This window comes from Bidens hawaiensis, unplaced genomic scaffold (assembly GCF_021521415.1).
Source record: "Bidens hawaiensis isolate Kalapana, Puna unplaced genomic scaffold, B.hawaiensis_p1.1 tig00034651_1, whole genome shotgun sequence".
Taxonomy (NCBI): Eukaryota; Viridiplantae; Streptophyta; class Magnoliopsida; order Asterales; family Asteraceae; genus Bidens; species Bidens hawaiensis.
The window spans coordinates 106466-120570 of NW_027496005.1; the positions used below are offsets into that span (position 1 = coordinate 106466).

Sequence of the window (14105 nt, forward strand, 5' to 3'; positions counted from 1 at the left end):
TTTTACTATAAAATTGTTTCTTAATTATAAATAAAGTCATTTTTTTAAAAAAACCGTATATTAATTTTTAATATATCCTTATTTTATAGGATTTTCATATCAATAAAATTTGGTGAGATTACTTTTTAAATTTAATGAGATGTTCTAACCCGTGTAAGGGCTATCTGGGTTTGGTTAGACCCTTACGTTGTGAATTCGGGTCAAATGCATGAGAAGCCTCCACTTATAAATAAAACAATTTGGTAGCTAGAGAGAATGTAGAAAACAACCGGAGAGCTTTTAAAGGTTTCTTTTATATATATTTAAGATATATAATCTATCTATTCTAATAAAAGACTACATATTTTTGCCACTTGTCATTTTCATAGCCCACCTCACATTTTTTTCTAAGTATTTCAATATATGGTCCTTATCTTTTAAACTATGTCAATATATGAATTCAAGTTTGTTTTTATTATATGTAATTCTAATCGATTCATTCATTAACAGACTGGTTTCAAATTTGAATTTAAAATCTTGTCATATGCATTTGAACTCGGGAAAATGTGTATTTTCTTAATTTTCTTCAAACGTTTTGTATAAATATTGCAAACATAGAGAATACCTGTTATATATATCTTGGTTTTTAGCATTAAATTATTGAAGTTGAATATTATAATTATAATCTATATGTATACCGATTTTGATTTATAAAGTATATGCCATTTATTTATATATTTATTTATATGATTTTTGTGTGTAGTATAAAAAGGTTTTAGCAATAAGAAAATCAATATTTAGTTTTCAATATTTTCTTTTATAATTCAGACCAAAATGTTTCAGAACATATATTTTCACATTAATTTGTAAAAAATAATTAATTCGGTTAATAGTCATTTACCATGTTTCCAACAAATTCGAAATCTTTGTTTTTTTTCTATAAGTTTTTAAAATATATATATATATCGACTAATTAAAGATTCCAACAGCTCCCATAATTTTAACTAATAACAAGGGATTAGTATTCAAAATTTAAATATTCCATATCCAATACTTTCAACTATTATAAATAAGAATTACTACATTCACTTTATGTAACTTTAAGTTTTCTATTATTTTGCTAACTCGGAATAATCATTTTTATTTGAACATGGCTTTAAGGTTAGTATGTCTTTGTCATTTTCCATTAATATGAAATGAAAAAATTCATTTTGTTATATTTTAATTTCCGGTTTTATATGTTGCTTGATTATAAAATTGTTAATAATAAAATATAAAATCAAGTAAAAATTTCACACACAGAATATTAATGACATCATATTTATCATAATCAATCAATTTCAAATTCTAAAAATTATAAGGATGATTATATCATCAAAGTTCAGGTAAGCTGGTTTTTCAGATAATCATGTTTTTGGGATAAATATGAGCACATGACCTCAAATGACATTACCCGAAAAAATTAAATGTGAATAAATCAATTTTGAAATTGTAGTATAGTTAATGATATATATGACATAAAATATAACAATACTATTAAAAAAAGTTATTACAAATTTCTAAACACTTCTTTAATACTTTGATGCCATCCCGTCTTGTAACTCTTGATAATGCAACATACAATTGGCCATGAGTAAAAACAGGTTTTTTCAAAAATAAACCAACTCTTGACAGTGACTGTCCTTGACTTTTGTTTATGGTCATTGCAAAACATACAGCAAGGGGGAATTGTCTTCTTTGTAGTTTAATGTGCAGTTTTTTGTCAGTAGGTATCAAAGTAATTCTTCGAAGATAATGACGATCTCCAATGTGACTTCCGAATATAATTTCTACCTGTATAACACAATTGCCCAATGACACCACTTTTAATCTAGTTTGTTACACATGCCACTTTTTTGGTCAATATTTCTTAGAAGCATTACAGGAACTCTCACTTTTAATATTAATTTATGGTTTAGCAGTCCTGAAGTTTTGATTCCATTAAGAATATCGGGTGAGCACAAACTTTCATCTAAATTCTGATTGATCATCTCTGTCTGAACTTAGATATTCTCTTTCATCACCAGGAAATATTGATAGCAATCTATCATTAATTTCTTGAACAACATCATTTTTTGGAGCCAGTATTGCTCTTTCATGAAAGAAATTTTGCTTGTTGAAATTATCGAGAATACATGGATATACGAAGTCTATTAGGTACGATATTCGATCTTCTGAAGCCTTGATGAGAAGGTCTGTTGGTATATCTATAATTGCTTCACCTGTATTGTGCCCACCAATATTACCCTCCCCTATATCCAAAAGCAAATTTGCAAACTCCGTTGTCTTTTCTATATCAAATGAGTTGTTTGAAGCGAACAATCTCAAATTCTTTGTTAGTTTAAGGACCTTGCAATGTCTCCAAATGTATGACGAACTTAAAGAGGCATTTACAATCTGTTGTCTACTTCCACCAGGGACAACATGTAATATTTGCCGAAAGTCTCCTCCAAAAACTATAACCTTTCCACCAAATGGTAATTCAGATTGAAATATGTCCTTTAATGATCTATCCAAAGCTTCAAACCCATGTTTATGTACCATCGATGCTTCATCCCAAATAATGAGCGACGTTTCAAGTAATAAACATGCAAGATCACTATCTGGATTTATGTAACAAATTGAATCCTCAACTAAATTTATTGGAATGTGAAAGCGAGAGTGCGCTGTTCTTCCTCCTAATAATAACAGAGATGCAATTCCACTTGAAGCAACACTTAAAACAACCTTGCCTTCAGAACTTAAAGATGCAGACAACGTCTTCCAAAGAAAAGTTTTTCCGGTCCCACCGTAACCATAAACAAAAAATACTCCTCCATTTTTGTTACAAAACGTTGTGATGATTTCTTCATATATAAGTCTTTGTTCGGTGGTTAGTAAAGAAAAAAGGTCACCAAACTCTTTGTTTAACACTTGCCTATCGTATGCCAACTCCTCACTTAGTAGAATATTTTTTGCAGAAGATATAGAATTGTCATCAGGAAAAGGCATGGTTGAAAACCTTTTTAGACTTGAGTTATTTCTAAGGAGAAACTTTTCAAGTTCAAACAATGTAAGGTTTTTAATTTGATCTTCAGTTAGAAGTAAATCTGAAAGTGTTGGTCAGTTTTCATACATTAGATAGATATATTATTTTTTAACATTAACAACAATTTGTATATATAAAAATATCATTCTTGTTACATGGTCGCTTTAAAAGAAGACGTTGATTGTAGAGAATGTCATGTGATAGGTAAGTCCACGTTCTTTCCCATACAACTTCAGGTCTAGACATACTTTCAGACATTAACATTGTAGCAAATAAACTTCATAAATAATAACCAGTGCCTGAGAAACTTGCTTCTGAGATTGCTTCAACGTATTCATTGTCATCGTCCAAAAGGTCATATGCATAACATGCATCTCTAAATGTAGGATATACTACATTGTTGAATGTTTTAATTTCATCAAATGTTCTTGGACCTTTGACTTTGTTTAGCAAAATTCTTAAATAATATGCTTCACCAAGAGAGGGGGAAACAGCATGAATTCTACCAATTGAAAACCCTCTTTTCCTTCTTTCCCACTTGCGTTCATCGATCTTCCAAACAAAATTTGTAGGAAATTCAACATAACTTAGTGTGCATGCTTCTAGGTAAGATTGATTACATTTCATCCATTCTAAAAACATTGAAGCAGCCACTGAAGGTTTATCCAAGACATCTTCTATATCATCAGAGTCTTCATATATAACCTGTTGTTGTCCCGGTAGATGAAAAGGAAGCCTGATGATCGAAGACTTCTTGTAATGAATGTCATACGAGAAAATTCTCCATGATGCTTCGCATGCAGATCTGTATCTGCAACTGTAGTAGTCTTTTATTTCATCTACCGATTCCTGACTGTCATATTGTTGATTGCTTTGTACAAAACAAATAGAAGCCCTATCTTGGCCTTTGTTTATATATTTAAACAAATATTTTATTGAACCAGCTTGATTGCACCACTCCATATTGATGTGAGCTTGATATCTTTTTAAAAGTGTTTTGTTATACGGAACAACGCTTCTGTTATCTAACATGACATTTGACTTGTCAACAAAACGTCCATCATTGCGTCTTCTGTATACTGGATAACCTTTACCATTTATGCTTGTAAATTCACGGATTTTTTTTGGGAAGTTTTTTGAACACTTTTTATCAACCATGCATAGACACTTGATATTTTCAATGCCACAAGGACCATGAATCATAAACTCCTTCACAAGATAATATAATTCTGGAACTTCATTTTTATCTAGAATTTCAACAGAAATGAATGGATCAACCTGATCGACTGTTGGAAGCTTGTGATCGGCATTCATAAATAAGCACAAATGAGCATGAGGCAAGCCACGTTTTTGAAACTCCACGGTATACACAACTAAAATTATAACAAATAAAACCAAAATTAGGTGTAACTAAAGTTGTATTACATCAAAGTTGTGAGAATAAAGTAAGTTATGTTAGTAAATAAAGTTGCTTATTAAAAGAAATTGTTATGTAAATGTATATGTAAACATAACACATGGTTCAAAATGTGACCTATAAAAACTGCTTTTGAATAACCTAAGGATAAGAAAATGATTCTAACAAATCTCATTATAAGCTATTAGATACTATTACTTGTAAACATGATTTGTATATTAATAAATTAATGTACATTGAAAAGACTTATTGAAAAGTGGTCCATAAACTCAACTGGATAAGTTAAAAGAAATGCATTTGAATAACTAAAGGATATAACAATGTGTCTATAATATCTCATTAAAAACTCGAAAACAGTGTACTTGATAATATCCTATTGATGGCAAAAATCTTTAGCGTACATAAATGGGATTATTAATTGGAGCCGTCATATAGGTTATCATAACCTAGGCTGGAAAACCACCTGACAGATTACAACATCATTATTACTTGCATTAAATCATTCTTTTATATTTATACTAATAGATATCTTTACTTATCACCACACATCCTCTAATACAATTATCATACAAAACTTAACAAAATGTCGATCTTAATTTCTTGGAGATTCAGTCACGGCCAAAACTCGTTCCAGTTGAAGATGAGTGATCATCGAAAAATAAGGATATCAAAGTTCAGAGGTGTCATGAGGTTAGATCCTGATGTGCTAAGGAAGATGTATGATCTGATCCGTTGGGAGAAGATTACAAGAAACCTCAACTTCTTATGAAGAAGTTGGCTGCAAGATTTGGTGAAAATGTTGAAGAACATAATCGTTTGCTATCAAAAGTGATTCACTGGAAGCTTTCTGATGTTTTGGACAAGATAGAGGTTCATTTTGAGAATGGAATAACTAAGAATTTCAACCGATACCAAGTTCTCACAAGTAACAATATTGATTTTCTTGAAGATTTGCTAACGATCCAGCCTTCTGTCGACGAAGATACAACTGTGAATGTTCAAAAATTTCTATGCATGATGAGGTTCAGAGTTAGGGATCTAAAAAATATTGCTGAAGAGTTTGGTGCTCCGGTTGTTTCAGAGGATGAAGAATCTGATGGATCCGATGGCTATTTCTCGGAGGAGATCAAGGATGAAGATTGGGACTCTGATGATGATTGCTTTATTTGAGGTTAGTGATATATCAAAACTTAAGTTTTAAATGTTACTATAGTTCGTATAGTTAAAATTTAAATTTTGTTACTATTATAGTTAAGTGTTATATATTTAATTAGGATGCTGTTGGTATTGTAGATAAGGGGTATTAATAAACTGTTTTGGTTGGAGCGTAAAATAGTGAAATAAAACTTTAAAAAAGCTTTAGTTAGTAACTGATTTGTTGAATGTTTTATAGAAATAAAACTCAAAAACAATACTTTAACGACCCCTTATATGTTTTGTAAGTATCAAGTAGGTAGCATTTGTAAGTGAGTATTTGTATTTTTGTTTTGCAGATGATGGTGAATGTGGTGGCATGGGTTGAATATGGAGTGGAAAAGTATAGTGTCATTGTTTAATTAATATGTTTATGTTATGTGTTATGTTTAAGTCTGTTAGTTTTGAACTTTAAAACCTCGTATTTTGCTTCACTTTGTAGGTTGTTTATTGTATTTAGGAATGTTGAACTTGGTTAACTATTTGGCTTATGTTTATAAGCCATAATTTTCAAATGCTGATGTTTATATATCCAGTTATGTTTTCTATGAATATGGTTCCTAGTTTAGATATGTTTATACGTTAATGTAAATAGAAATAATGATAGATAAATAGACTATGTTGTTTTTTACTTAATACTTATGAGTATTAAAGTTGGTTAAATAAGTAAACCTTATTTCTAAATTTTGTCAATCATTTATATATGTTAATTATATTTCCTAAAAATTTTGTAAACAGTACGTAGCCACTTTTCTTATCAAGTAAAAAAAAATTAAAAACAACTACATAATAATCTACTTTGTTAAAAGATAATATGAGCGTAAAAACTGGTGAATAATAAATTATTGATGTAACATACATCCTTGAACCTTTCCAAGTATTGCATTATCCTTCAAGTCTTTAATCATGGAATCCAACTTTATTTTAAATAATCTACATAAAATATCAGGCCTGTCTTCTGGCTTAAGCGTAGTATCTTGAAAATACCTCTTCACTTCAGGCCACTTTGGGTTACATGTGATTGTAATGAAAAAATCTGGATATCCGTACCACTTACAAAGCGACATGGCATCTTAATAGTTTTGCAACATGTATCGTGCATTACCATAAAAGACGAAGGCAATACAATACACTGACCGAGTTTTGAAACATCATTGGTTCCCTGATTTTGAGCTGAGCATAGATTTTCGTAAGTCTCGCATCTTAGTTTCTTTTGTTGACTACGTATGTAAAACAATCTTTCGCTTTCAACCATAGTATACGCATCAACCGTCAATTTTTGAAAAAGCCTCCCCCCATTTAGATGCAAAGAATAAGTATTGACTCTATCTTGAAATCTATACGCAAAGAACTCTCTCATTGTACTTGTATGTCTTTTAGAGATGTTTGAATCTGAAACATCCCGATGAAGGATGTCTATTCTGTAACCATCGTCACCATACAGAAAAAATAGAGGATATTGAAGCGGTACATACGAAGGATATAGTTCGCTGATCCTTTCTATTTTACCTGTTTTAGTCTTCACAATAATATCTCTAGGTTCATATGAGGTGTCAATGTCTCTAACTATTAAAGCTGCAACTTCGGAAGCAGTTGGCAAGTTATATGTTCTTCCATCTTGCTGCCTTTTCGCAATAAGGCGTAATTTTATATTAGCATGAGGGTTGTTTTGAAACAAATCTCTTGCCATTCTATAAGATTTAACCAACACATTATGTGAATCTAGCATAACCTTCAGTTCTTGTATAATCTCAAGATCTAGAATATCTGAACTTGATGTGAAGACATTGTTGGTTTCACTAAATAAAAGATTCCAAATACCAAGTAAGTACCGATTAAAAATATAATGTTGAAATAAGTTTATTATACAAAAGTAAGATAACATACCCTAAAGCGCCTTGCCTGTTTGCAACCTCATTTTCAATGTCATATATATATATAACTGAGAGAATTTAGGCTTTGATCCATCAGTTGGTAGTTGACTTCCAATAGCATTGTAATTTTCACCACCAAGTCTAAATACAAACGGACCATTGCCTCTGTTAATGGATGAATCGACTTTTCCACCCATTGACGTAAAGGAAAACATTGAATTGTAACGACGAATGTTCTTCATAAAGTGTTTGCTTTTCGAATCAAGACCACTAAAAAGATTTTTATAATATGATGGAGGGTCTTTTAAATCTGGAAGTTGAACTTTACCATAACCACAACATAGAGAGAAGCTTGATTTATAATTTCGATTGTTGCTTCGTAACACCTCATCCTTCCACAATTTTGCCTTACAAGATTGACATATATGAGTTTCATCACCATGATCCAAGTAATCTGTTAATGGTGTTTATTGAGCTTAATTACTATCTTATTATAGAGTATTGTGTAACTTATTTATATGATAGGTAAATACATATTGAATATTGAAAAGTACCTTTCGTTTGGCCAGAAATTATGTATTCCATGAGTAGGATATCATCATCTTCTTGTATTGTAACAAATGAAGTTTCTTTTGCTATATTTTCTTTGTTTGAATTGTATTTTCCCTTCGGTAGTGAATTATTGGATGAAGATGCCTGAGAGCATTTCATGTTTGACTTTTTTGTATCTCTAATTTGTTTTCTGATGGACCGACTCAATTGATGGCTAGTATAACCTTCATTGATAATTCAAATTGTAAGACATTAATTTAGAATCAACAATAATTATAAAAGTTTGCATTAAAAAATATTAAAATGAATGAAAAGTATATTATGTTATACCGTTTGTAATGTTTGAGAGAGGAAGTATAACATGGGATTTCACGACATGGAATTGATTTAAGAGGATTAACAACTTCATTCAAATAGGCTGGAGTTCCATTACTTGTGAAGTTGTTTGACATGACTTCCATTTTTTGTGAATCTGTTTTTGAAAAAAGAATAAAGTATATAATTAATAATTGTGATATTAGTAATAATTAAATATAACTTTAAAATATGTTGTTTTAATATGAATCTCGGATTTACAAACTTTATACCTTTAAGATTGTTGTCCTTTTTTGTATCAAATTTTCTTTTCCTGATTACTCTTTTTTCTTTTGAATATTTAAAAAAACAAAACATTGACGTTATTAATTAAAAACACAAAAAAGAAATTCATAATAGATATATCGTTTGTAATGTTAGACAATGGACTTCAGGTATGTAGGGATGAAGAACCAATATCGATATGTTGATATGGATTTGATGTATAAGGAGTAACAAATGATGTGTGAGAACCAAAACTTCCATAATCTAATGATGGGTTTAAAGAGCATTGTATGTTGTTTATACCTTTCATTATATAAAAGAGTTAAGTTTTTCAAAGTGTGAACAAATTATTATAATTGATAATTGTAAACATGGACCAAAATATATCATCAAGTTGTATTTGAAATAACCTTTTAGGCTGCTATGCGAACGAAGTAGTTTTGATCTTTTCTCATCCAATTTTAGTTTCCTCTTCATTCTCATGAGCTTTGCATAAATATAGCGCTCATTCGAATCTGAAAAAAAGTACAAAATAAGTTGGTAAAAAACATGATGTTGTAAAAGTTTAGAGTTCAAATGTAGTTAAAAATGTTTATGTTGACAAAAAAAACTTCCTAAAATGATGCAGATTTAAGGATTGGGATATGAAGTTTCAAAATTGTTTTGTACAAATAAAATACAATAACATAATGTAACATACGAAAACCAACACATAACCAATACATAATAATAATGTAACCAAATTATCTTACATGAAATACTTAAACAAAATGATAATAAAGTGCATAAGACATCATCATAACATAGACTACAACAAAATGACATAGAAGTTCTTAACAGACAAATATGATAGGAAAGACATTAAAATTAAAATATAACCACCCATCATAAAACATTCAGATTTTAAGGAAATCATTTTTCAATCTTGGGAATAAGGAGAACTGGCTTGCCATCGGATGGAGGCTTAGTGGTAGACATTTCTCCAGTGATCTCAACATCATAGCTATCAAGCAAGTTTTTCTTAAAACTTGGAGCCTTGGATTTGCGTTTAAACATTGTGGTTTCAACCACATGAGATTTTCCAACACTTTTGTCATTCACATCTGTTGCAATTGGAGTAACATTGTCGTTCATACTTTCAGCACCACCCTAGACATTTTTACAAAGATATGGTTACATATAACTTATACATCATTACTTGTAAATAAAAAATATAATATGTTTTTCAAATACCTTTTTAGTAGTTTCAGTGGTCTTCATAGTATCCAATCCCATGATAACCTCTTCAGAATTAACCGACTACAATATAGTTCAAATAAGTGTTATTATAGATCAGGGTAATAAATATTTACGGTTGTACTAAACTGATAACAGTTTTGAAAGGTAATACCATAAATTCAACAGTTCCTTGTGACTGGGTATCATTGAATCCAATGCTAAGAGAAGCAGAGTTGTCAACCTAAATATTAAAAATAGAATTCCTTTAAAGAGTCAAGTATAATGATTAAAAAAATCTTAAACTAAAAACAAATAATTCTGTAACCTCAAAATTGTTGGCCTTTTTCTCTAGTTCAAAGATGATATCAACATTATCAGTGAGTTTTGAAATACCAAAAACCGATGAACCGTTGTCGATGTTGTACTGTGTTATGTCAATCTTGAATGCAAACCTTTTCCCCACAAGAGCATCAAATTCAGCAGGAGTCTCACCGTTATCATCCCCCTATAATATGTATATATATTTTAATGTTAGTTAATCTTCAAATTAAGGAATATAGTATTGCATAGTGAAGTAAGCAAATCTTACATATTTCTCAATTAGAGCTGAACCGGTTGTTTTCAGAAGTCTACAAGCCTCACGATCAAACAATGTTAAAGATAGTGTTCCGGTTGAGTCTTGAACAGCCAACGGGACTCTAAGCCTATATTAAAGAATTTAGAGGAATCAATTAGCATAAAAATAAATTATAACTTAAATTATTTAATTAACATAAACTATAGATAGTTACCTTTGCAGATAGTGAACAACATTGTTATTGCAAGTCTCAGTTTTGCACTCATAAATTTCCTCTTCATCCACCAACACACCTACTGCTTGATTATTTTTGGGAGTTTTTTTGCTTACTTTCCTGTTACAACTTCAACATGCCAAATAGAACCAAGGAACATCTTGCTGTATTAATCGAATCGTGCCAACAATGACAACAGACTTCACCTAAAAAAATAATAGATTCAGCAACCATTTATTGAAAATAGCAATTAAATAAAAATTATTATAGTTTACCTGTTGTAGATTAACTTCGGCCATGTTATTGAACTCTGATCTCACAACATAGTCATCATACATAGACAGATACATCCCCGATATGTTAGATGATTAAGTTGAACTTGAAGACCCAGCAGAGTTCAGCAGAAGGTTGTTAAAAGAAAGTAAATGAATGGTCAAATTAGTGCAATTGAAAATTTTTAAAAAAAGAATGTTAAAGTATAATTCAAATTATACTACCTGTTTCGAAATGCATTGATCTCATCAATTTCCGAGTTGATGAAAAATTTCGAAACATTATAGGAACTGTTGACATAAGAAGATTTTACAAAGTATTTAGCAGTAGTAAATTGTAAGATGATAACAATAATACCATCTTGTTCCATGTTTTCCAGTGTTCTAGGATCATATCAGCATATGAATCCCATAATAAGAGATAAATTTTCTGCATCCTGAAAAAGAATGAGCAAAAAAAGTAGTTTAAAGTTATATTTTAGATTTCCAGGAAGTTAAATAGTTTTATGAAATAGACTAACTCAAGATCTTGAACAACGACATTCAGCTTCTTAGTTTCTTTCCCCTTTTGTGTTTTGAACTTCTTAGGCTCACCAACCTTAGCAACGAAACCAATGACATCTATAAAAATAGTTTAATATATGACCATCATATAAAAACATAAACCTATTTTAAATTACAAAATAAAAGAAATTACCTAACGGTTGATTTTCAGGAAAAGTTTGATCAACAATACCCTTAAAGTTGGTAAATGAAAACCCGTAGAGTGGACCAGAATAATCATTACAAGGGTAAATGTGAGTGTCATAATTGAGTCCTAGCTTAGTTTGGTTCTGAACACACTTGTACTTTGATTCGTTCAACCCAATTGTTGGTCTCACAATGAAGTAACAATCTACAAAAAAAAATATAAATAGAATATTAATGTTGAAAAGTGTAAAGTATGTTGGGTAAATAATATTGAAAAGGTAGTGTATTTTAAAACACTTTGACCACAAAGTTGTTGAAAAATAACAATATGTTGTAGTGATAAAGTTGAGTAACATTTGAAAAGTTAAAGACTATCTTAAAAGAAAGCAGTTGAGTTTTACTTTTGAGTATTCCATTCATAGTTAATATAACAGTTACTTAAATATGTCAAACAACAAATTTTAATAATAACATTAACATTAATATGATAAATAGTATTGTTGCAGCCATATATGAATTTATATAATAGATGAAAAGAGAAAAAAAATGATCATGCTTTTGTTGTGAAAATATAACCTGATTCGTTAAGAACATGCTCAAACCGAGCAAACCAACGTCGAAGAACATTAGCTTGGACTGTTGTACCCTGTAAAGAATACATGTCAAACTATAATGTTTTATTTTTGAAAAAAACTTTCTAATTATATAATAACTAAATTCACATACCTCTTCATCAACCAGGATCATTTTGATAGAGTACCATTGCTGAGGATTGTTATACATTGGTTGTTTCCATAAACGGATTACCCTAACCTTGATCGTATAATCACGGCGAGACAAGTCTGAGTTCTTCAAGTAGGTTATATTACCAAGTTCAGGCAAGCTGTATTATAAATAAATGTTTATAAAAAATATTAGAGCAAGTAAATAAATGAGTAAATGGAGAGTTATGAGTAAAACATAAAAGTGTCTTCAAAAAACATAATAAAAGTTGGTAATATATAAAGAAGATAAATTTTGTTGTTAAAGTTTAGCATAACAAAGCATTAACTATAGATGATATCTAAGATCTAAATTAGTTAATAAATATTAACAAAGCTGGAAAAAAAGGTTTGACTATAATACTTAAACATTGCATTAAATATGTTGATGTATATGACATGAAACTTGAAAAAGAAAAAAACATGAGTATAGAAAAGTACTTGGCTGCCATGATTGAAATGCCTTTGGTTTGTTTGAGAAGTGATTTAATACAAATCAATCAATGAAGAGATGGTGTGATAAAGGATGGAAGAAGGGTGGTATTTATAGTGTAAAAGAGTAAAGGAAAACAACTATTTTAGGTATGTATCAAAAAACAAAAAGTTAAATCAATATAGTTAATTGTGTTGATGTGTGTTTTGGTAAAAAAGTTTGAAAACATGCACATGTCTAAATCAACTATTTGTAATGTGACAATCGTCAATTTCAGGTTAACTCCGTTAACTCAACTCCGTCAATTCAAACTTTAGATTTACTGAATCTATAACGCAAACCTCATTACATTTAAACTAGGGTTTAAATGACGCTTAACACTTACTACATGTGTAGTCTTTCGGGATTTGCACCGAAACGCAAACAAGTCGACGCAAACGATTGATGAATAAACGAAAAACGTCAAGACACTAATTATGTGATCATTGTGTGTTAGGATTATGTGTTATGTGATAACATTATTGTAATGTTAACTTGATGTGCAAGTTATGATAGAAGGTTCTAGTAATGTTAACTTGATGTGCAAGTTATGATAGAAGGTTCTAGAAAAAATGAATACTTAGGAGTTGAGGGGCCAAAGTGTAACATATTAGTCTATAAATACATGATAACCTAAACCCTAATCTCCTACTCCCATACCCTAACCCCAAATCGGCCAGCCATCCCCTCTCCCCTCTCCCCTCTCCTTGTGATCGATCAATATAAACACATACACAATCAAGATCTTTCAAGTTTGATTGAAGATTAAGGTGCTAGGAAGGTATAAACAACTATTCTATGCATCCTCTATGTTTAATTGTTAGTTTTATTGGGTTAATTGTGAACCTTAATGGCCGATTGATAGGAGTTATGATGTCTAGAATGTTCTATGAATGATTTGTTGTCTATAGATAGTTGAATTGCTGAGTTTGGATACAAACAGTTTCTGGACAGATTGTGTTGTTGATGTTTGAATGACTGTAACGGGATGTAAAAGTGGAAATTGATTGAGATAATTGATACTACAGTAAACTAGGTTGAGTCTAGTTTCTAAAGAATATAAATTTGTAATTTTTGGACATGTGAAAGATAACTTTTATGATTTTACAAAAACGTGGTGCAAAGCTGAGTTGTTAGACCTGCTGTTAGGCTGTTTTGTAAATATTATATCTCATGATCTACGAGGCCAATTTGGTTGGTTCCACTTCTGGAAGTTGACTTATTGAGTTAGGAACCAAA

The 14105-nt window shown here is 30.3% G+C and overlaps 2 protein-coding genes and 1 pseudogene across 3 annotated transcripts; all 3 read right to left on the bottom strand.

The window, feature by feature from the left end:
- Positions 1-1986: 1986 nt before the first annotated feature.
- Positions 1987-3009, bottom strand: LOC143586422 (ATP-dependent DNA helicase RRM3-like). Its single transcript, XM_077067975.1, has one exon. It carries the CDS (start codon positions 3007-3009, stop codon positions 1987-1989), a length of 1023 nt encoding a protein of 340 aa, XP_076924090.1.
- A 316-nt stretch (positions 3010-3325) lies between these two features.
- On the bottom strand, positions 3326-4360 carry LOC143586423 (uncharacterized). Its single transcript, XM_077067976.1, has one exon. The coding sequence runs from the start codon at positions 4358-4360 to the stop codon at positions 3326-3328; it is 1035 nt and encodes a 344-aa protein (XP_076924091.1).
- Positions 4361-9839: 5479 nt separating this feature from the next.
- LOC143586425 (uncharacterized) lies at positions 9840-12846 on the bottom strand (annotated as a pseudogene). Its single transcript, XR_013144704.1, has 11 exons — positions 12836-12846; positions 12090-12516; positions 11929-12004; positions 11641-11838; positions 11465-11564; positions 11169-11380; positions 10672-10791; positions 10470-10584; positions 10206-10385; positions 10053-10121; positions 9840-9961 (listed from the first exon to the last, which is right to left on the bottom strand). The product of XR_013144704.1 is annotated as an uncharacterized LOC143586425 (transcript).
- Positions 12847-14105: the final 1259 nt, after the last annotated feature.